General features: G+C 36.0%; 1 protein-coding gene across 1 annotated transcript in view; it reads left to right on the forward strand.

Annotated features, from left to right (window-relative positions):
* DCC (DCC netrin 1 receptor) overlaps nt 1-19261 on the forward strand; it is a 603848-nt gene that overhangs the window by 454649 nt on the left and 129938 nt on the right. The window contains exon 15 of the mRNA XM_087819312.1: nt 5653-5847. Coding sequence (XP_087675438.1) covers nt 5653-5847 — 195 coding nt within the window. The remainder of the gene's footprint in view (nt 1-5652; nt 5848-19261) is intronic.

The following is a 19261-nucleotide window of genomic DNA, read 5'->3' on the forward strand; positions in this document are numbered from 1 at the left end:
TCATCCACCAGGTGCCCAGCCAAAGATGCATGAGTTATCACTGAGTCTCCTCTTTCCCACACCCCTCAAGTCCAACCTATAGGTTTGCTGACTATACTTTCCAAATGTCCCAAATATGTCCACTTCATCTCCACAGTGGCCACCCAGACAAGTTCAAAAGAATTTTTAGGGTCTCCTAATTTTAAAAAATGTATTTTAAAGTACACACACAATAAAATGAACCATCTTAACCATTTTAAGTGTACAGTTCAATGGCGTGAAGGGCATTCGTGCTTCTGTGCGGCCATCACTACACCTTCTTTAGAATTTTTCATCTTGCAAAAGTAAAACTAGGTGCCCATCCAACAATAGCTCCACAATACTCCTCTCCTATCCCCAGCAATCACCATTATACTTTGTCTCTAGGAATTTGACTACCCTGAGTACCTCATATAAGTAGAACCATACAATTGTCCTTCTGTGACTGGCTTACTTCACTTAGCCTAACGTCCTCAAGGCTCATTCCTGTTGTAGCATGTGTCAGCATTTCCTTCCTACTTAAAGCTGAAAAATATTCCATTGTGTGTACACACCCCAGTTTGTTAATCCGTTCATCTGCTGACGGACTCTTCGGTGGCTTCTACCTTTTGACTTTTGTGAATAAAGATGCTGTGAACACAGGTGTATAAATAAACACCTGTTTGCGTTCCTGCTTTCCGTTCTTTGGGGAATATACCCAGACACGGAAATGCTGGATCACATGGTAATTCCACGTTTAATTTTTTGAAGAACTGCTTTATGTTTTCCAGAGTTGCTGCACTGTTTTACACTCCCATTGGGTGCCCCCCTTTCTCTTTATTGTCCTTCCTGTACCCTCTACCCTCCAGGCACAATGGCCTACTTTGCTTTTTTTTAAAAATAATACCAGCCCCACTCTTGCTCTAAGACTTCTGCAGTAGTCGTTCCCTCTGCCTATGAAGCTTTCCACCCAGATGTTTGCCTAACTGGCTCTTTCTGATCTTTCACCATAGACTCCACCGGTGATACCTTCCTTGGTGAGTCGGTTGCTGTGCCATCAGCATGGCACTTACCAAGATCTCAAGATTCCCTTGTCTGTTCTTTTTCCTTTTGGACTTACCTACCCAAAACCATATCCCCTATAGCTAGTTCTATAGTACTATGACTGGTACATAGGTGATCCACGGCAATTGTTGAAAAGTTATAGGGATTAATCTGATAAATTTCCTGGTGTGTTATATGTGAACATTACTCATTAGTGGAAACCTGTAATCATGACTGAATGAATAATAAATGTTCTTTAGAAACAAATTAAACTAAGGACCCATAATTTCATAGTATAATCAAGAATGGCAGTTGACCTACTTATCTTCATAATTCAGACTCCAGTAGAAATGTTGGGCCTCATTAATTTGGATATTTCAGGAAAAATGTGTTCTTTGGTTTCAAATTATTTTAATAATTGCCTCAATACTTATCTATGCCTTATACATGCGCTCATTGTCCTAGGGGTACTTGTGAGATCTTTCATGTACTTCTGAATAGCGAATTTCAGTGTCAGCCTCCAAAGAGTATTCGCGTCACACACCTTCCACAGCAGATTTCCTGAATTGATGTTTTTATAGCTCATTCCACTAGTAGCTGCTTTCATACTCTGTGACATCATCTGTGCTGGAGAAAACTCACTCCCGTAAGATAAAAGGAAAATTGTCATTTCTGTCTTTAGACGAAGAAGTGAATGGAGGGGTACAAATGGGCTATTTTGGATTGTGAACAATCTCCTAACACAGTTATCTTTATAATGAGGCCAGGTATTATGAATGGCTTAGGTCTAATACTGCCTTGACAGGCACCCTTCCCTCTGACGCTGTGATCTTAGCTGAGTGGTAAATGCCATTAAGTATTTAGAATGGAAGGCAGTATATATTCTTATGTATGAATACCCTTATTTTTTTGTAATGTTAAAATTGTTTTAGGGTTAGGATCTAGAATTGAAACTACTTTTATGCAGTGACAAGTAAAGATGTGCTGTGTGTACTAATAGCCTCTCTTCTTCAACAGCCAATGTCTACACTCATCACCACGGTACCTTTAAAGCTCAAATAGATGTAATTCTGTGGGTACTACTTTAACTAACTTGCAAGGGAGATACTCTGTGGTTTGCAGAAAGATGGAGAAAGTTATTGTTCTGAAAACATTTTAGATAATTGTTTTTCTTTTATTTAAAAAGATGTTGAATATTGTCATTAAAAATGTAAGGCTTTGCCCTGACTGGTTTTGCTCAGTGGTTAGAGCATTAGCTGACAGACTGAAGGGTCCTGGATTCGATTCCAGTCAAGGGCAAGTCCCTTGCTTGCAGGCTTGATCCCTGGCCCTGGTAAGGGCATGTGCAGGAGGCAAGCAATCCATGTGTCTCTCTCACATCAATGTCCCTCTCTCTCTCTCCCTCCCCCTTCCACTCTGAAAAGCAATGGAAAAAATATCCTTGGGTGAAGATTAAAAAAAGTTAGGCTTTTATATTATTTTTAAAAAGTTATAATTGCAGAAAATATGAATACTATTTAGTTCATTTTATAAATGTAAGATTATCTTGTTGTTTCAACAATTACTATAAAAGCTTCAAATGTGTTACACAAAATTTATTATAGAGCTCATTAAATTTCAAGGACACTGGAGAGCCTCTGTGGCAATAAGGTTACAAAGTACTTTTTAAATGAATTTACTGGGGTGACATTGATTTACAAAACCATACAGGTTTCAAGTGTACAAATCAACAAAACATCTGCACGCTACATCATGTGCCCATTGCCCAAAGCAAAGTCTCTTTCCACCCCCATTTATCCCCCCTTTGCCCACCTGCACCTAGCCTGTACCCTTTTCCCTCTGGCTATCACCGCACTGTTGTTTGTGTCTATATGTTGTGTGTGTGTGTGTGTGTATATTTTTTTTTTGCTGAATCCCTTCACCATTTTTTATCTAGCCCCCCAACTCCCCTCCTCTCTGACAGCTGCCAGCCTGTTCCATGTATTCAGGCCTCTGGTTCCATTTTGTTCATTGGTTTACTTTGTTCATTAGATTCCACAAATAAGTAAGATCATATGGTATTTTTCTTTCTCTGATTGGCTAATTTAAGTATTAATCCATCCCTTTCATTGCTTTTATTATTTTCACTTAAGGTTTATCGTAGAAAATCCTTCACAGACGTTGTGTTTCTGCTGTTAAGGTTTATATTAGGATTTTGAGATAATATTTTTATGGTGCCTTTGCATATCACATCACAGGATCCTTCAGGGCAAAGAATAGCTTGTTTCCTTTTTGTTCACAAATGGGCATCTATAGAAGAAAAAAGCACCTGAGAAAGTGCTGTTGATGTAGCACCTTTAGAATGTAGCATCTTTTGAGAAGCTGTTAACATAGTACCTATTTAGTAACAGGCACTTTAAAAACTTTAATAAAAGTTTTTTATTAAAAACTTTAATAAAAGGCACACTTTCATATATCACTTAAGCTAGAAGTGTGTTTAATGGTAGGTAAAGCTGGTAGAGACTGCGTCTCCTTTTGCTATTACATTGGAGAAAAATATATTGTAATATTTCCTTTAATCATCAAATTCTCTTACATAATTTGACATATGTTACCATTAGAGATTTCCAGTTAGGAAAGAAACAATGAACACAAAGCATTCGAATAAGTTCAAATCACTATTGTTTTTGAGTACCTATTAAATTGCCAGGAACTGCACTAAGCCCCTAACGGACTATCAAGTTTAGATGGGCACTTTCTTTCTTAAATTTCTTCCCAAAATACTTACCTGATTTTCAAAAAATGGATTACATATGCTGGTTTTAAACCTACCAAAATATTTATAATGGTGTGCTATAACTGCCTTTACACTTGTCTGCACTTCCCATTAAATTACAAATCCCCAAGAGCGAAGGTTTTATGTTTTATGCCTGCCGCATTCCCTTTGTCCTGTGTCCTGACCATCCTCATTACCTGCTCCATACTCTAAAGATACTTGTGTTTTATAAATATTCAATTGGGTGGTGATAGATGTCCAGAAAGTGGACACAGAAAACTTTCTTTAGGATGCGATCATGGGGAAAATGATGATATAAAAATCAGAATGCGAATTTATTAATGTTCAACACACAATGTCCTTAAAATTACGTTTCCTCTAACAGCTCCTCACGATGAGAATTTTTTATGCATTATCTCATTAAATTTCCTCATTACCATATAAGACCATCGCTGTCCTTGTCATCATTCTGCACGTGAGGAAACTGAGGGTTCGAGAAGATCGGTAAGGTCTTACGGTCCCTCACGGCTAGTGAGTGTACAGGACAAATTTGGACTCTTCTTTTGAATACTCCCAGAGCTGAAGCTTTCAATCCATCAATGTTTGAAATGCCAATTGAATTAGAAGACAGGCTCACGGAAGATAAGTAATGTCACGAGGAAACACAGCTAGTAAATGACATTTGGTCTGATATTAAACCAAATTTGCACCCTCCAGAGTCTTTAATCCAGGCCACTGTCTCCTTTCCTTTGCTAATCAATGTACTTTTCAGAGATGCAACAAACTATAGGTCAAGGACCATCCTAACCATGCCGAGCAAGTCATGGCCCTAAGCTGTTTTTCCTGACAATTTCTTAAGAAAGGACTTCCATGTTTATTTTAGTTTTAATTAAATCAGAGTAAACAGTCCTTGGGAAAGACAGTTTTTGACACTCTGTTCCCATTTCTATTATTCTTACATCTGCCTTGATTTTGTCACCAAGCAAGGGTCTGCTGCCCACTGCGCGTAAGAGCAAAGTTATGAAACCGGCCTTTGAGAGAAGAAAGAACTTATTTGTTAAATGCTGAATCGACTCATCAGAAGATGAGAGGCCCCACTCAAATATGACTCCCCAATTTGGCATCCGGACAAGTTTTAAGGGCTAAGGAGAACAGGATGGGGCACGAGGCAGTGCTGGCAGGGCAAGTTTTGGTTAGAGAGTTTTGGAACTTGGCCAATTATGGTATAGGGTCCAGGGGCAAGAGAAAACAAAGGAATTCCAACCTGGCAGGGTTTGATTGCTCTGTTCTGCCTTTGTCCATATTTGGTCTGGGCACCGAATCCTTACTGAAGGGTCTCTTGCTTCGTAAAAGGCTCTGGTGGCCACACTTCCATTACTTGAGCTCCATGGGCTGAAGATTCTTGGTTCCAAGGTCAACTTGAGGTCAGGGATAACATGCCCAGTGCTGTCTCTGGAGAGTAACTCAAAGATTGCATCAGTCACCAGCCTGCTTTAAGGACTTAGAACCAGTTTAAGCTGGACAGTGTGACTTGCGTGCAGTTTCAATGTCACCCCCTATTAATAATACCCAAGAAGGAACATGGGGGGAAATGAGCCCCCAGCAAAACTACTGGAATAGAGATGAATGGAAGGTATTCAGGTAGCCCCTTGTGCTTAAGAAATTCCCTGAAAGTCAAATCAAACATAGGAAACGTATGACACGCTGAAACGTGGAGGAGCTTGGGCCTTAAGGGGTGCACCCGTTGAGCATCTGTGGAGTGGGGAGTGGGGCGTTAAGTGTGGTTTAAGTGGGAAACATATCTCGCTGTCCGTTCTTCACAAGGCAGGCTGATGATGCCTCTCTTTGAATTCTAGAGTCTCAAGTCCCTGACCAGCCGAGCTCTCTTCATGTGAGGCCCCAGACCAACTGCATCATCATGAGTTGGACTCCCCCCTTGAACCCCAACATCGTGGTGCGCGGGTACATTATTGGTTACGGCGTGGGGAGCCCGTACGCCGAGACAGTGCGCGTGGACAGTAAGCAGCGCTATTATTCCATCGAGAGGTTAGGTGAGTACCTGTGCTTTGTCATTTTCTTAAGAGAAGTAAATAATGTATTCCAATTATTTTCTTTCTTGAAAAAATGCTCTTAGAAATGTTATTTCAATTTGCATCGTATATTCTTAAAACAATTCTCTTTCTCTATCTCCCATGCTTCTACACACACACACACAACACACACACAGTTTTTCCTCTCTGGATTTCCAATCGGGGAATTTTATGTAGGAAGATTCAAAACATGGAAAATGTATCACATGGAAGATATGAAAAGTGCACTGGATCATTTTTCTTTTTCTGCTGATAAATGGAAACTTCTAATCTTAACAATTCTTCTGAAATGAAAGTCAACACATTTTCATCTCTTTCTTACTAGGAAGATAGTCTGTCAATTTTCTTTAACCTTGAATTATCTGGTCACATGACCTTCTTTTTCCTCTGCATTTATAGATGAAGCTTTATGGCTGTGTCATTATGACCATAAAACAACAAAATGAAAAAACAGATTTTCAATCAAGCTAGTAACTTAGAGTTATCAAGCTCCTCTCTACATATATTCCTGATCCCTCTCCAATCCAAGCTCTCTTATTGTACTCAGCCTTAGTTTACTGAATACAGTACTTGACTTGTGATATTTAGAAATTCATTGAAAATCTGTTTATTCAGAGAGGGCTGTGTAAAAGTGTTCATATTTATTTTTTATCTGATTTTCCATAATGCAATAAGAGAGAAATAAAATTAACAGGGAGAAAATAAAATAAATATATGCCCTATACCAGGTGCCAAGAATTTAAACAATTCTCATAAAGCAAAAAGCAAGTTGATTCTACTTGTTGATTTAACACCACATTATTTGCAGTGAATTACACTGACCTCCTCACATGCAGCCTTATGGGGGGGGGGGGGGGGGCATTGCTACTTATTTGCAATGTCTCTCACAGGAGCCTGATTTGAATTTGAATAGCTTTTCTTACATCAGCAAGAAAAGATATTTTAAGTGCAAGAGGGAATTGCACTGACCCATTCTCTCTATAATTGCTCCAAACACTAATAAGAGAAGCACCTACTGAAAGTCTTCACTGTTTTAGCTAGCTTGGCATTTAGAAATAATAATATTCTCTCAGTCAGTCCTTCAGTTGGAATGTTAAGGCAATCACAAAACATGTATTTTATGGCTGTCCAGCCTTTGTCAGGGGACTCTCATTGATCCATTATTCAAGGTACATCGTCTCTGACAGTTCCTCTTGATGCCACACAGCAGAGGGAGAGATTTCCCTGGCACTGCACAGGCTCCCCGACAATGGGAGTGTGGTGCAAACTCAAAATGAACTCATGAAGGAAACTGCATCGTTTCGCCGTGTCCCTTTGATAATGACGCTCTTTACTCCAGACTCCCCAGGAGTCTCCAAGTCTAGCAGAGTTGAGGAGTTTGGGAGATGAACACTGACAGATCTCTCCAAATGCTTAACAAGAAACAGGAAATTTCCCTTGGTAAGGTATGTTTGTTCCTAAGAGGTAGGCAGGTAACATGGGATATGAACCTAACTCACTGATAGATAATCATGAGTTTGCATTTTAAATTTTATCTGAAAAGAGTAATTACACACTCCTGCCCCGCAGACACATACACGTATATGCACATATGTATTTAAGTTCCACCAGCTTACACTATTTTAACATAGTCCCATTATCTAACCATAACATAGGAAAAAAATAGTGTTTTGTCATTGTTCAGTATCTTCATGCTTGTGCAAATAAACATTTTTTCAACATATGTTTCATTATTTAGGCAAAGTGTTAGACATCTTAATATATATATATATTAAGCTGGAAGAATATATATTATATGTGTGTGTGGTATGTATATATAATGTCTAGACAACTTCATGTTTCTAAATCTTTAAAATTATATTTTAAATGATTTTTCAAAAATACCATGAAAGCTAATATGCCTACTTTAATGTTCAATAGAAAAAATAAAAACAATTGATGGTTTTTTTATCTGAGAAAAGCATGGGTGGTCTTTTCCCATTGAAAGTGAGAGTGGGGTTCCTGGGGTACCACTGGAATAAGCATTTCTGCAGGCCCCCATGGGAGGAAGAGATAAGGTAGAAAGCTTTATTTCCATGAGATTACATTCCTGGGTTTCCAAAGTCCCATTTTCCTTCATTCCAGTTATAGAAGAAGTGTAGCTGGGGTTTCAGTAAAGCTAAAATCAGAGTCACTGTCCAGAGCTTCCTTTCCCTGTTGGACTGTCAGCAGTCCATTAGTCCATCCTGTGTTCCTCATCTTAGGGATGGAATGAAATAGGGTATTAGCTGTAGGTTCATAGCTGTCTGTTACAATGAGGAACTTTTATATTTTTCCTAGCTTTCTGGGAATTTTAATCATAATATTTGTTGCCTTTTTGTGAAATAATTTTCTAGCTCTTGAAATGATCATTTGGTTTTACTCTTTTTATTTAATATGATGAATTATATTGATTATTTTTTAAAGGGTAACTAATTTGAATTTCTCGTGCAAATCCTATGTGGTCATGATGCGGCACTCTTCTTATATTGTTGAATTCTATTTGATAATATTTATTAAGGATTTTTTTGTGTCTATATTCATGAGGAATATTTGTTTACAATTTTCTTTGCATGTAGTGACTTTATCCAGTTTTGGGGTTTTTTAAGTTATACCAGTTTCATAAAATTAGTTGGACAGTTTGCTCTTCTTCTGTCACTAAAAAGTTTGTGTGAGATTGATATTTTTTATTACTGGAATATTTGAGAGAATTCAATAATGAACTATCTCGATCTGAGATTTCCTTTTGATAATGAATTTAACTTCTTTAATATCTATAGGTATTCTATGTTTTGTGTATTGGTTTTGGCAAGTTAAAGTTTTTATGAAATATGTCTACTTCATTTTGTTATACTTGTTGGCATAGAATTTTCATTTACAATAATCTTATTATTTGTGCTGACAACTGCATTTTCATTTCTGATATTGGTGATTTATGTTGTTTTTGTGATGAGTCTAGGTAGGGGCTTGACAAATTTGTTGATTTTGTCAAAGACAGAGCCTTTAACGCTACCAATAGTCCCTTCTATATATCTCTCATTTTGCTTCTTTCATATCTGCTCCTATATTGACTATTTTTTTCCTTATACTTAATTTTAGTCATACTTTGCTCTTCTGTTTCTAATTTGTTAAGGTCAAATCTCATAATGTAGATATTTATACTATTGGTGTTCCCCTAAGTACCACTTACCTTGTTTCCCATAATTTAAAAAAATATATGCCTTTGTTGATTTCAGAGAGAGGAAGGGAAAGGGAGAGAGAGATAGAAACATCAGTGATGAGAGTCATTGATTGGCTGCCTCCTGCAAGTGCCCCACCAGCGGTCGAGCCCACAACCGGGCATGTGCCCTGACTGAAATCGAATCACAATCTCCTGGATCCTAGGTCAGTGCTCAACCCCTGAGCCATGATGGCGGGGCTCCCATAAATTTTGATGTTGTGTATTCATCATCATGTAGTTCAAAATATTTTCTAGTCTTTCTTGACTTCTTTTTGGCCTCTGAGTTATTAAGTTCGTTGCTTAATATTTAAATGTCAGGTTTTCCTAGATACCTTATCATTAGTGATTTTTAATTTTATTTTACCATGAATAGAAAATACACTGTTTGATTTCAATATTTTTAAACTTGCAGAGATTTGTTTTCTAGACCAGCATACTGTTAATTTTGTTCAATGTGTTATGTGAACTTAAAAATAACATCTATTCTGCAATTAGATGTAGAGTTGTGAAAACGTCCAGTAGATCAAAGTCTAATACTATTATTCAGATCATCCATGTCTCTACTTTTTTGATGAATAGTCTGTGAATTGCTGATTGTCAATCAAAGCCTTTTAAAAATATGGAATCATCTATGTCTCCCTTTAATTCTGTCAATATTTTTGCTTCATTTATTTTGAGAGTTTGTTATTAAGCCAATATACATTTATAATCCTAATACCTTCTTGGTAAACCACCTCACTTGGTGTTATAAATGTCTCTATCTTTAATAATACTCTTGGTCTTGAAGACAATTGTATATCAGCTCTTAATAGTATATTAATTCTAGCCTTCTTAAAGTTTACACAGTTATTGTCCATCCATTACTTTCAACCTATGTCTTTATTTTAAAGTTTCTCCATTTCTTGTAGGGAGCATATAGTTGGGTCTTGCTACTTTATGCATTCGGAAAACTTTTGCCTTTTAATTAGAGTTTTTAGATTACAGCGGTCCCTCGGTTTTCGAATGTAACCTGTCCCAGAGACTGTCCAGGCTCTGAAACATTGGGAAACCGAGGGCTCCACAGCCCACAGCTGGGCCTCAGGGCCTTGCCCTCAGCGGGAGCCACGGGCAAGTTCCACTTCCGAGGCCCATTGGAAACCGGAGCATTTCCTCCCAGGTTCAGGTGTTTGTAACCAAAATGCTCATCAATGGAGATGTTCGAAAACCAAGGTACCACTGCATTAAAATTTAATGTAATTATGTAAATGGATTTAGGTCACTATTTTTTTTTCTTCTGTTTGTCCCCTCTCTTCTTTGTTTTCCCTGTGAAAGAGAGAATGTACAATTAAAACTTTTAGAGTTTTAGTGATCACCTATCACTTTTTTTGAAGTGTTTTAACCCCCTTACAGGAAGATGTTTTTAGTTATTTTCATGAATACTTAATTGTTATTTGCTTTCATTATTTTCCTTTCGATTAGTAGAGGGTGTGCTTTCAAAAGACTTGTGTTTTAAAAATATAGTTTAAGGACACTAAAAAGTAAATAAAGATGGAATTGGGTGGACTTCAAATCTGGATTTAGATCCGTGTTTTTCTCTCTGCCATATGTTTAATTTTGGGAATGTGATTTATTTCAGTGAAAATGTGGGAAAAGAATACCTTTTATTCTCTATTTTTTGGTGTCAGGGAGTTAACAGATATTGCAAAGAGTTAATAGAAAAAGAGAAGTTGGTCTTTGTAAGACATACAAGTATCAACATTTGCAATGCTTAACATTGCAAAAATATTAAAGTTTTGCTTTAATTAAAAATGTTTAGTTTTTATAAGGTAAATGTATTACCTACTTCTAAATATTATTGAAAAAAAAATTTTTTTTGGTAACACTAACTGGAAATATTTTATTTTGGACCGTTCAGTAAAAAGAGAAGAAGATTAAGAAAATGGGTGTTTCATTTGTGATTAAATTTGTTCAGAATCCACTGGTATCAAATGAGGCTTTGAATTCTGTCTCTAACAATAGATTACTATTATTCATAGCACAGTAACTCTGGGACTCTATGAGCCTCAGTTTTCTCATCTGTAAAGTAGGATAGCATGCTGATACTTTACAATATTTTTATGAGATTCAACTGAGATAATAAAAGTAAAGTTGTTTGCAATTTTTTAAAGTTAAAACATGTACATGTTGGGCTGGGCGTGGCTCAGCAGTTGAGCGTCGACCTAGGATCCAGGCGATTGGGGTTCGATTCCCATTCAGGGCACATGCCCGGGTTGTGGGCTCGATCCCTAGTCGGAGGTGTGCAGGAGGCAGCCAGTCAATGACTCTCTCATCATTGATGTTTTTATCTCTCTCTCTCCCTCTCCTTTCCTCTACCTGAAATCAATAAAGATATGTTAAAAAAAAACAAACAAAAAAAAAAACATGTACATGTTAATAAGGCATTGGGGTTTTTTTTATCATTTTGTACATCAGCATTTTAGCAAATATATGTAGTATAGTTATATAGGCTTTGAACTGTGTTCTTATAAACTATGACATTTATAGTATTCTGGTGTTATCTTCTTTACCTAAAAGTGAACTATATCAAACATAGTTAAAAATAATGGGCTACATCAAATACAGTTTTAAAAATAGTTGAAGGTTCTAGGTTTTTAAACTCGGATAGCTCACCAAATGCATGAAATTATATAAAGCATTTATTTAGTGAAATTAATTTGAATCAAAAATATAAACAATACAGTAATGTTCAATTCATTGTGAAAGACAAAATGTGAATGGTTTCAGCTATAATAGAACACTGAGAAAATCCTGAGTGGGAGAGTTAGGTTCATTCAATATGAATACTGGTTGCCCAGGGAGGAGTGAGAGGGAAGAGGAAAGGTCATTCCATAAGAATATATCAGGAAGAATGGTTTTATCTTTTATGATTTTTTTTTAGGTTAGTGTCTTTTAAACCTACAGACATTTTCTAGCAGTCTTTAAGAATAGCCTCAGAGGGATTCATTAATAATGCACACCATTCTATTTGTAACTCTTTTCTCACTTATTCTCCCTGAGATCCAAAGCACATGCATTGTCTTAAACCTGGTGAATTTTCTAAGGCTATTTGGAAGAAACCTTTTTACAAAAGATGAAAACTATTATTGAACTAGAAAAGATCGTGTTGGAGTAAATATATATGTATCTTTTATTAAAACCTCCAAATTTCCCCTCTTTATTTTCCTGTTTTATAATCCTTCCACATTTCATTTTGTACTTTATAATCTGAGATGTCATTTGCAAAATCAAATTGATGAAATAAAGGATTATGTGGGTCATTCATTCTACCAACATTAAGTCCAAGCATCCAATAAAAAAACTATTCCTCTATCTTCTGCATTTTTATTTTAGAAAATATTTTATTTGAGCCAGAATAATCCAAATATCGTCTTAATTTTCTATGTCATTTAATGTTTACAGACAGCTACTTGGTGTATTTCTTCCAAGTACTTTATAAAATACCAATCTATTCCTTCAAACTCTACATTTTGTTAGTGTCAGGTATCATCCCAATTTTACAAATGAGGGAAGACAGCAAGAGAAGTAAAGTAAACAAGAAAAGTCAAAACTAATTTTTCAATGAAAAAGGTAAATGTTACATTAATACACTTAGATAAATATTTCCATAAATAGCAAAGACCTGACTCCTCTGTATGGAGAAAGGAAGCTGGGGTCAAATCTGAGCCTGACTTGAAGCCAGCACGCACTACTGCAGAGAAGTTCCACTTTCCACACAAAAAAACAAGGTCTTCTGGAAAATCACATTCCTTTAATTCAGCAACAGAATAATATAACCTAGTGAGATAAGGCACAGTTCTAAAATTTCTGATCAAACATAACTTATAGCTTTAGGTATGAGTCTCAGAGTTTAATTATGGAGGTCTGAGAATTGTTAACCTGTGAGCTAGGGTTAGGACTGAGTTAGAGGGAACAGAGAGAAAAAGAGATGTCTCAGTAGCTTGCTTTACTAAGCAATTATACTTGTAGATTATTTTTTCCCCTATTAGTTCTATCATTTTCTTCCCCCATGTAATTTGGGGATCTCCTATAAGGTACATAATTTTTAGGATTGTTATGTCCTCTAGATGAATCAACCATGTTATCATTTATAAATTATTATTCTTTATCAATGGTAATATTATTTTCTTTGTAGTCGACATTGTGTTTGATATTAATAACATCCCCAGCCTATTTTTTTGTAGGTTAGCTTTATACATATTTTCCCATTATTTTACTTTCAAACTATTTGTGTATTTATATTTAAAGTGGACTTTTGTAGCCAGTATATAGTTGGGTGTAGCTTTTTCCTCCAATCTCACAGTCTTTGAATTTTAATTGAGGTGTTTAGTCCATTTACATTTAATGTGAAAATGGATATGATTGGGTTTATATCTAGCATCCTGCTATTTGTGTGTTTTTTTGTTGTTGCATCTGTTGTCCTATATGTTTTTTGTGCCCCTTTTACTTCTCTTTCTGCATTTTGAGGGGATTAATTATTTTTAGTAATTTATGTTGCATTCTTTGTGGGCTCATTAGCTATACTTCTTTTGCTTCTATAGTAGTTGCTTTATAATTTATAGTATGTATCTTTGACTTCTTGCTATTGACCTTACAGAAATATTATTGAAGTTTGCAATGCATTGCTATTATTTTTTCCTTTAAATAATAAAATATTTTTTAAAGATTAAAAAGTAAGCAAAAGATGTATTTTATATATTATTACATAGTTAGCAATTTTAGTGCTCTTCATTCCTTTGCACTAATCCAGATTTTGAACTGGTATCATTTTTCTTTATTCTTGAATAATTTCCTTGTAATGGACTTATGCTGTTGATCATTTTTTAAGTTTTGTACATCTAAAAAAGTGTACATTTTACCATTTGCATTGAAGATGGAATTCTAGGTCAACAAATTTTATTTATTTCAGCATTTTTAATGTTATTACTGTATTCTACTACCTCCTATATTGCCTCGTTTCCAACAAGACTGCTGTAATCATTCTTATCTTCGTATCTCTGTATATAATGTGCCTTTTTGCTGCGGCTGCTTTGAAGATTTTTTTCTTTGCTACTACTTTTACATAATTTTATTATGATGTCTCAGTTAACATTCTTTACATTTCTTTTGCTTGAAGTTCATTAAGATTCTTGGATCAATGGGTTCATAGGTTTCATCAAATTTGGGAATTTTTGGCCATTGTATTTCAACTAGTTTTTATTTTTCCCACTCTTACTCCTCTTAATCAGAAGCTCCATCTACATACATGTTATGGTACTTTTGGTGGTACCATAGTTCACTGATTCTTTGTTCATTATTTTCAGGTTTTTTCTCTGTGTTTCACTTTTGATGGTTACTATTACTATGTCTTTAAAGCAGCTTTTTTTCCCCCTGCAGTGGCTAATCTGATCTTAATCCCGTCTGGTATGTTTTTCATATTACACACAATATCTCTCGAAGTTTGGTTTGGGTCTTTTCTATGTAGTCCACATTCTAGTTGATGTACTCAAACTTTCCTCTACCTTCTTAAATATAAGCAATGCTCTTGTCTACAGATTATTTCATCTATGTCACTTTGGATTTGTTCCTATTTGTTATTTTTCTAGTTTTTCTTTGCAGATGTAGGTGAATTCAATATAACATAATACATATTATCTACTTATTGCATGTGTGCTTTTTAGACGTGTTTTTGAATTTTTGTGATGCTGGAGAGTTTTGTGATTTTTTAAAAAGATTCTCCATTTTTGTTGTAGAATGCAGTTAAATTACTGGGAAAAATTTTGACCCTTTTGAAGTTTGCTTTTAAGCTATTACGTGGTACTAGAGCCCTGGTACCATCTAATGACATAAGGACAATTTGCCCTACTATTAAGCCCATACCTTCTGAGTACTCTACCTAAATTCCCATAAATTATGTGATTTTTTTTTTAAATCTGACTTTTGAAAACCCAACTATTCCTGGCCCTGAGTGAGCACCAAAGATTTTTTTTTTTCTTGCTAATAATGGGTGGTTCTTTCTCCAGGCTTGGAAAATTTCCTTATAACATGTGCTGATAAATACTCAGATGGAGACTCAAGAGGGACCCCCTATAGACCTCCAGAACTCTCCTTCTGTGCATTTCTCTCCTCTCAGGTACTCTTCCTCACCAACTCCAGTTGCTTTGCTTATTTCAGACTTCTGATTTCATACACTCTTTTAAGGGGATCCAGTGAGCTCCTCCAGGTTTCCCCTTCTTTCTGCAGCCTGACAACATTCTTCAGGCAATAAGCTTGGGAAATCAATGGACTCACCTTGTTTCTCCCAGAGACCACCAACCTGATCTGTTTGATGTCCAATATCTGAAAACTGTTTTGTTTGTTTTGTTTTTATAATCTGATCCAGGAAGGAAGTTAAATTCAGTCCCTATTAATCTGTATTGATCAGAAGTGGAATCCCTTTAATAAACAATTAAACAATCATTTTATTATTTCAGTGTGCCAAAACTTTTAGCTTTTCAAGAGTACCAAAGATGCCAAAACTGCATTATATCTATTTCCTGATTTCTGTCACAAATCTCATCAAGAATGAATCCTAACTGTCATATTGTATCTTTGGAGATAAATTTAACTTGACTGCTCTTGGAAATAGGTTTCTTAGCCTGTGGAGAAATGAACCTTTATAACTCCCAGAGTGCATTCTGAGTTCAGTGAGTACAATGTAAATTATAATGTTAACCTCAGCATCACCCCTCCCATCAAAAAAAAAGTTCCATCATGCATGGAATATAGAAGTTTTGAGCTTATGACATGCAAACATTTTAAATCAGAAATATCAATGCACTTCAGCAGCCTCTAGAATAGCTGACATTCATGAATAAAAAATGAGTAAGCACCATGTAGAGAACATTTTATTACTTTTAAATGAAGTCCATTATAGGTGTTGGTTAATACAATTCTGCTTTGTGTTTTTTGAAGCAGGATGTAAGAAGAATTATGAAAAGTGATTTTTGACCTGGAGTTTGAAACACCTGATTGCAAAAACCCTACAGAAATAAGTCATTTAATAGTCAAGGAAATAAAAAGGGAGGCTACAGTTACCCCATCTTTATCCACAACTGTCTTTTCAGAGCATTTATCTGTAGTGCAGCGAGAGCGACCACAAACTCCAGCTGCATTTCCCACTGGGGGATTATAGCAGATCGTCGCAAAACCAGCTATTGTGCTGTATATGCGCCTCTAGAAGAAAGTCAGCTTACCTTGTTGTTATTACTTTGCAATTTTGTTATTTACACAGGGAATCGCTGCATGTTCTCAAGTTAATACCAGTAATTTTGCAATACAATTTTATTCTGACTTTTAATGATGAGGCTCTAAATGGAGTTTCGATGGGAACAGGTGTATGTCTGTGGTTTATCTCGGACTTGATTTGTATGTGACTCTCACCTTTGCTGCATATGGTTCTCCCTGTCAGTACTATCTGCCGAGTGTCTACACTCTAAATGTTGTGAATGGATAAGAACTCTAATGAATCCAAAGAGCAATATATCTTCTTATTTTCTTAGCATTTCATCATCCCTTTGAAATTCACTTTAGTAGGTTTCAATGCTTTTATTTTACAGATGTAGAGGAACTCAATGTAACATAGTGTATATTATCTGAGTCATAATTTTATTTTCAAGCATTCTTGGCCATTTAACTGACATGAGTCAAAACACCAAATGGGTGGATTTTCCATAGTGCAGGCAGCTGCTTTATTATAAAACAAAACAAAACAAAACAAAAAAGCTCTTGTGTTAAAAGGCCAAATGCTTTATTATTTATCAGTTTCTTATTTATATTGCATATGATTATGTATTGAGTAACTGTTAAGCATAAGACACCATGTTGAGAATCGGGAGGGGTACTAAGAAATGTTAAGGCACGGTCTCTGACATGTTCTAGGCTCCCCAAGTCTTATGTGATAAATAGAAAAATATTTCTTGAAAAGAATAAATTAGGTCAAATGCTTCTACAAGACTGGTAATTGCTTAGGTAGGTTATATATGAACTTGGTAGAAATAATGGCAGGAGAATTTTGATTTTAAAGATGGGTAGGATTTATTATGGGAAAAGACATGATGTGGTATGTTCAAGGCTGCAGAGTCAATGGAAAGCAAGGGAGGTGTCAGGTCTTGTCAACAAACCAATTTAACTATGAGTGAAAATTCATATAAGGCAGCTGCAGGAATGAAAACTAGAGATAGCTTGAGTGCAAGTTTGGGATGGAATAAAATCAAAACTCTGAACAGTCTTTGTTTCATCCATTCCCAGATCATTCTAAAGGTCCATGTTGTGGATTATGGTCATTTTGTTGAGGTACTAATTGATTCCCAAATGCTGAGAACATGTGTGCAAGTTATCTAACTCATCAGTAAGTCTTACCCACCACTTACCCTTTCTTCTCATTGCCATATATCCATTATTATGAGAAAATAATGTTCCATATTCAAAAAAGCCATGGGGAAACTGGATTCCAGTGTTAAAAAAGAAGCTGAAACTGCATTGCAGTGGGCTTTGATTTTCATACTTGGCCTCTCCAATGTGCAATTTAGTAATGGAAGATAGCCACTAATTAACTACCTATGTAAAATAGTCATTGGTAAGTGTTCTTTTCCTTCTTATCATAGTCTGTTCTAAAAACCAAGCCATGAAATGGAGAAGTTATTAGCTCATCATTATTTAATTAATCCTACCCCGTACTGGGATATTGTGCCTTATATCTTGGTTGTTCTTTTCAAATGCTTTGTTCAATATCCAGAATTTCTCAAGGTGGAGCTCCTGATATTGTTATAAAGACATTGGAAGTCTATCTTCTGATACCCTAATTACTTTGAAGAGTCCTGACTCAAACATTTGAGGGACTCCCGACTTATCTCCTGCATCGAGTCTTTGCATCCCGTCTTTCTCCCTGTGTCCAAGTATCTTGCAATGATATGAATTGTGTTCCCCCTCTTAGGACTGTGCCTGGTCATTTAATTGTTTTGAGGGTGGTGGTATGGGGTGAGCAGACCGTGGGACAGATTGTTAAGATTTAGATAATTAAATTTTATGTAGTTCAGAATTTAAAGAAACCCACCTTTAAAAATGGCAAATTACTTCATTAGATAGTGCATCTCTGAATGTTTCTGTTTTTCTGGTGCTCTGCATGTGTGGGTATGGGTGTATGTGTGTGGGGGGGTGTTTAATGATCACTATTCCATTGTAAAAGTGGACATACACTAGTCATGAGACTAGTATAGATTAATCAGAAAATTAAGGACAGCAATCCAATATAATCTATTATTTCTAGCAATGTCTACCCTGAAATATATTAATCAGTTAATCGAGTAATCAGGTAGGATATCCAATGTGTATATTACTTTCATACTTTATTTAACACAATCACTGGAGAAGGGCCCTTGGTTATACACAGCCAGAATCTTAGAAATATCATGGTATTTCACAGTCTACTGTCTCAGTAGGAATGGCCTTTTCCTAAACGAAGCCTTGTGCTGTCTCATGAGAATAAGAAGGAAAACAGGCCATATAGTTCAGAACTAGCAGGTTCTGTTATAAATCATTAGAAGAACACATTAAAAGCAAGTTGGGTTGTATTTCTGCTGCTTCTTTGCATGTTAATTTATGTAAATAAGAACCAAAAGCAGAACTACAATGAAGCCGGCTTTCACCCCTTAGACAGCATGAGTAAACTACTTTAATTAGTAGAGATTAAATATTTGTGCTGGCAGCCTAGAGTATTTCTGAGAAGTCCTAGTGTTATGAGCTAAGGGAACACTTTTTTCCTACAAGCATTTAAGCGAATGTCAACATAGCTTTCTTAACAATTAGCAGAGAAGTGACATTTTGGAGACTATTGATTTCTTAGCTGTCTCTTTATGAGGTGTAGTGGTTTGAATGGGGACCCTCAAGAGATAGGTCCATCTCCTAACCCCCAGAACCTGTGAATGTGACCTTGTTTGGAATGAGGGTTTTTGCAGATAGAATTAAGACTTTCTAGATAAGATTTTCCCAGATTATTAGGGAGGCCCTAAATTCAAGGATGTGTCCTTATAAGAGACACACACAGGAGAGATGGAGAGAGAAGAGAAGAAAGTCACATGAAGA

This window comes from Miniopterus natalensis, chromosome 7 (genome assembly GCF_054644295.1).
Source record: "Miniopterus natalensis isolate mMinNat1 chromosome 7, mMinNat1.hap1, whole genome shotgun sequence".
In the NCBI taxonomy this organism is placed as follows: Eukaryota; Metazoa; Chordata; class Mammalia; order Chiroptera; family Miniopteridae; genus Miniopterus; species Miniopterus natalensis.